Source organism: Bactrocera neohumeralis, chromosome 5 (genome assembly GCF_024586455.1).
Source record: "Bactrocera neohumeralis isolate Rockhampton chromosome 5, APGP_CSIRO_Bneo_wtdbg2-racon-allhic-juicebox.fasta_v2, whole genome shotgun sequence".
NCBI lineage: Eukaryota > Metazoa > Arthropoda > Insecta > Diptera > Tephritidae > Bactrocera > Bactrocera neohumeralis.
In genome coordinates, this window is record NC_065922.1 from 45,358,085 (window position 1) to 45,362,866 (window position 4,782).

Below are 4,782 nucleotides of genomic sequence, written 5' to 3' on the forward strand. Positions count from 1 at the left end.
ATTTATTTAGTTTTATTTATGTGGTTTGTTTGCACATATTTACTTCTGTATATTGGAAAGCAATTCCAGTAATTGCAGCGCGTTTTAGTTTCGGTTCAATTATGTTCGTAGTGTTTTACACTTTTGTATACATGATTAATCATTTGGCGCTGTGGGCGAACGAGTTACGCATGTGGCTTTTTTGGGTTCAAATCTCCGGTAAAACAGTATTATAAATATTTTTCATTTATTCGATGAAGAGTCATAATAAAATTTGACCACCTTTTCTCCAACTCAATAGAATTTTTTGACATCCTTACGTCGCCATCTAGACTACTTATTAAAACCTTTATTCCTGCCTTTCAACAGTCGATGGAATCGAATCCTAAAACTATTTTCATGCATATATTTTAATCAAACAGGATGGGCTAAACCGGTTAACGTTAGGTAATATATTATTATTCTTTATTGTCGTGGCGTGGTCATAACCGCAGTCCTTATTCCTTTCCTTTCCATAGATTTTCCGCAGAACATTTCTCTCGAAAACTCGTAACTCCGACTTATCAGACGTTGTCAGCGTCCAAGCCTGTGACTTGTAGAGCTTGGTTTTTGGTCGTCGAGAGAGGACTTTATTTCTCAATTGCCTACTCGGTCCGAAGTAGCACCTGTTGGCAAGAGCGATTCTGCGTTGGATTTCGAGGCTGACGTTGTTGTTGGTGTTAATGTTAATGCTAGTACAAAGTTAGACGATTTCTATGTTATGACTGTCAACAGTGACGTGGGAGCCAAGTCGCGAGTGCGACGACTGTTTGATTGATGACAGGAGATATTTCGTCTTGTTCTAGTTCACTACCAGAGTCATCTGTTTCGCTTCCTTATCCAGTCTGTAGAAAGCATAACTAACGGCTCGGTTGTTGAGGCAGTTGATGTCAATATCATCGGCGTACGCCAGAAGTTTTACACTCTTATAAAAGATTGTACCTGTTCGATTAAGTTTTGCAACTCGAATTATTTTCTCCAGCGAAAATCTTTATATTAGGTATAAGGGAGCTAAGGGAATTATTAGTCCGATGAAACATATTTTTGACATACCATTATAAGAGAAGGATTATCCTTTAATTTCAGTTATATATATCATACATTGACCGACATTTTCGATCAAAAGTCAACTATAGGTACCGGGGTCTAAATATTCGGTACCTAGGGGCTTGAACAGTTTTTATGGGACTTAAACAAATTTTGGTTCTCATAAGGGCCTCTCAGACTATCTCGGTGGTGAGATTTAAGGAGGTATTCTTGTCTAGGATTTTAAAAAAATCGATTTTTTTTTGCATTATCTTGAAAGTTTAGACTTTCAAAAATATGACCTAGGAAGGATTTTTCAAAATTCGACTTATTTTCGGAGATACAGCCGATTTTGTGACGTGGCGTCTGTGTTCACTAGAATTGTCTCCTAAACTTTAAACGCGTTTTTCTCAAAACTGACTTTTTCGGAACGATACCCACGATTTCTCAGGCTCTACTGGACCGATTTACTTGAAAATTTTATAGAGTTTTCTTTATAGACTTGTCTATGGTTGGAACTAGCCCCATCCCCAAATTTTTATTTTTATTATTTTTAAAAAATTCGAAATAGTCAGAAAAAGTGATCCAAAAAAACTGTTTTTTCGGTAGTTCCGGCCATTGCGACATTATTCTAGATTAATAATCTTTTTTTTTTTTCAGATAACTAGGAGGGTTGAAATCATGGGTATGGTCACGTGGAAATTTTTAGAGACCCCCACTTCGTCAGCTCATAATTTTTGAAATTTTTTACTTTTTTTAGTTTCTAATTTTTTTCTGTACTCTTCTAAAATTAACAAATAACTAATAAAAAAGTGGATAGTAAAAATATTAATTGCCTTTTTTTACGACACTTTAAAAATTACCTGAAATTCATGCTTCTAGACCAGAATACCCCCTTAATGTCTCTGGGGTAATTAGTTATTGATTTATCGCGCTTTTAGTAGCAACTCAGCTCGTCATGCTGATCATTGATGTGTTGTATAATGTATGTACATATATAGTATATTATACATACATATACTCTGTTCAGGGTAGTATAAGTTTTCTCGGTGATACTGGACCAGCTTTACTTACAAATCATAGCTAGTCTTTCGCCCTTTGCGCGAGAAGATCGGCCTAATATTTACCAATAACCGTAATCGGCATTTCATAATTTATAACAAATTGTTCGATTACCAAACTACAATTACTATATATAGTATACTAATTATTAAGCACGCATTTAAAAGCTTTTTAACCTCTCAATTATTCCAATGAGCTTTTTCTGTCGTTTAATCAGCAAGCGCCTCCTTTGCGTGTACAATGTGTAAAATGTTGCGCTTTTCATTGATTTTTGTGATTTATATACTTTTTACGGGACGGTGGCAAAACTTCTTTGTCGATTCGGCCACAAAAATAACAAATATTTATTGCACATCTTTGGATAAGAATTATTCCGATTTCCAGCGATGTCGCCTATTTGTGCCGCGCCGAAACGAAATCTCAATGGATATACATGTGCGGGCCTATCAACTGCCAGTGAATAATATCAGTGTGAGTAAAACAGTTGTTGTTTAGGTTTCAAATTTAACAACGAACAAATTAACAAATTTCAGATAAATTTAAGCCTCTGGCACAGAACTAATTCCTTCCAACCATTTTTGTATAACCAAACGTATGATTATTGCAAATTTATGAAGAATCCAACGCGTATGCCATTTGTAAAGATATTCTTTGATGCCATAAAAAAGTCTTCAAACATAAATCATACTTGCCCCTATAATGTAAGTACAGTTATGATGAAAATAATTGAAATTAAATTTCACTATTTTTGTTTGCTTGGCATACAGCATGATCTCATTGTGAAGGGCTTCGTAATGAATGATAGTATGTTTCGGCTGCTGCCTCTACCTGGGGGTACCTACATGTTCAAGTTGCGCGTGGCCACATTAAATGCTTGGAGAGCCGAGGTTGGCGTTCAGTTCTTATTAGACTTGAAGAGCAAATAAATATATTGAAAAGTGCCTAATGTTGTATGGAAAATTCAAAAAAAAATTTTAATTAAAAAATTGTGTACACAAAAAGTGATGCTGCGGATTAATTGATGTTCCACTTCTTTAAGCCGTCTAAATATACATTTTCAGGAGACCTGCAACACAGTAGTTTTGTTCTTCTGCAGTAGTCGATGTAAATCTTCTTCTTCTTCTTTAATAGCGTAGACACCGCTTACGCGGTTATAGCTGATTTAACAACAGCAATTCGAGATACCAAGCGCAGCCAGGTCCATCTCACCTGATCTCTTCAACGGAGTGAGGGTCTTCCTCTTCCTCTGCTTTCTTCGGTCGGTACTGCTTCGGTTCCTCTGCTTTCTTCGGTGGGTACTGCGTCGAATGCGTCCGCTGTCTCGTAATTCACCGAACTAAGTATGTCATGTCGTCGTATATCAAGTGCAGCTCATCGTTTCATCCACTGCGGTATTCGCCTTTGCTAATGCACAAAGAGACCATAAATATTCCGCAGCACCTTTCTCTGGAAAACTCGTAACGCCGACTCATCAGATGTCTTCATCGTCCATGCCTCTGCATATAGCAGGACGGGAATATTGTGTGACTTATAGAGTTTGGTCTTTGTTCGTTGAGGGAGAACTTTACTTCTCAATTGCCTAGTCACCTGTTGGAAAAAGTTATTCTCGTGGAATTTCAAGACTGAAATTGTTGTTGGTGTTAATAGTTGTTAAACTTGGAACCAGGTTAGATGAAGTTATGACTGTACACTCTTATAGAAGATTGTGCCTTGTAGCTTGAATTATTTTCTCCAGCAGTAAACTGAAGAAGTCGCACGATAGGAAGCCGCCTTGTCTGAAACCTCGTTTGGTACCATACGGATCGCAGAGGTTTTTTCCAATCCTGACGGAGCTTTTGATTTTGCTCTCTTTTGTTGTCTGCGATGTAGATCACACCTTGTGAATCTCAGAAAATGGTGGCCATCACATTTTCGACCAATGAGACTGTCACCACCATCTCCGGGGAAATTCGCCGCCTGAAGTCCATTGTTTCTACTGTTCCTTTGTCTCTGGTGTGCATACGTGGATTATTTTTTAATAGTGTCCTACAAGCGATTTGAATTTATAAGATGGAGGACGATGAATGTTTTATACAATTTAATCGAAAATATTGAAAAAAAGAAATATTTGTACGACAAGCAAGATGCCTTTTCTTTCAATCGCGTATATAAAAAAAATCGGTGTGTTCAGTCCTCTTCATTTCAAGAAAACGTACTCACTGAACATGACCGAACTCCATTTTTTAAATTAAATAATTTTTGTTAATATGCATATTCCTTTTAAAACAGAAGTAAGCATTTTAATTGTTTTTAAATATTTTAATTTTCCATTAATTTCTGTATTGCAAAACCCAAACTCAATACTCAAATTTGCTCGTCAAGGGTAATCATTTCGAGAATCAAATTTAATGGGGAATGTTTATTATGATTCGAAGGAACATTCTTTGGCGTTTATATTTTGAATATTACACTGTGGAACATTTTTGGGATTATTGTCTGGGGGGTGAGAAATTCCAAGTCAGGGTGATGGTACTAGGTCAGTATAGTAAAACTCTCAAAGGGTTTGGCGTTCGTATGTGTCAGTTTTTTTTATGACCTTTTAAATTTTTTCCTTATCTTGATGTTTTTTCGCTTAGTTGTAACATTTTGGCAAAAACGTAGTTGTTTTTTTTTTTTGTTTTTTTTTTTTGGCATGAA

General features: G+C 36.3%; 1 protein-coding gene across 1 annotated transcript; it reads left to right on the top strand.

The window, feature by feature from the left end:
• The first annotated feature begins 2,356 nt into the window (after nucleotides 1–2,356).
• LOC126758986 (uncharacterized) lies at nucleotides 2,357–3,053 on the top strand. The gene is made up of 3 exons (XM_050473503.1): nucleotides 2,357–2,577; nucleotides 2,640–2,807; nucleotides 2,874–3,053. The coding sequence occupies exons 1-3, from the start codon at nucleotides 2,530–2,532 to the stop codon at nucleotides 3,030–3,032; spliced, it is 375 nt and encodes a 124-aa protein (XP_050329460.1). The 5' UTR covers nucleotides 2,357–2,529; the 3' UTR covers nucleotides 3,033–3,053.
• The last annotated feature ends 1,729 nt before the right edge of the window (nucleotides 3,054–4,782 follow it).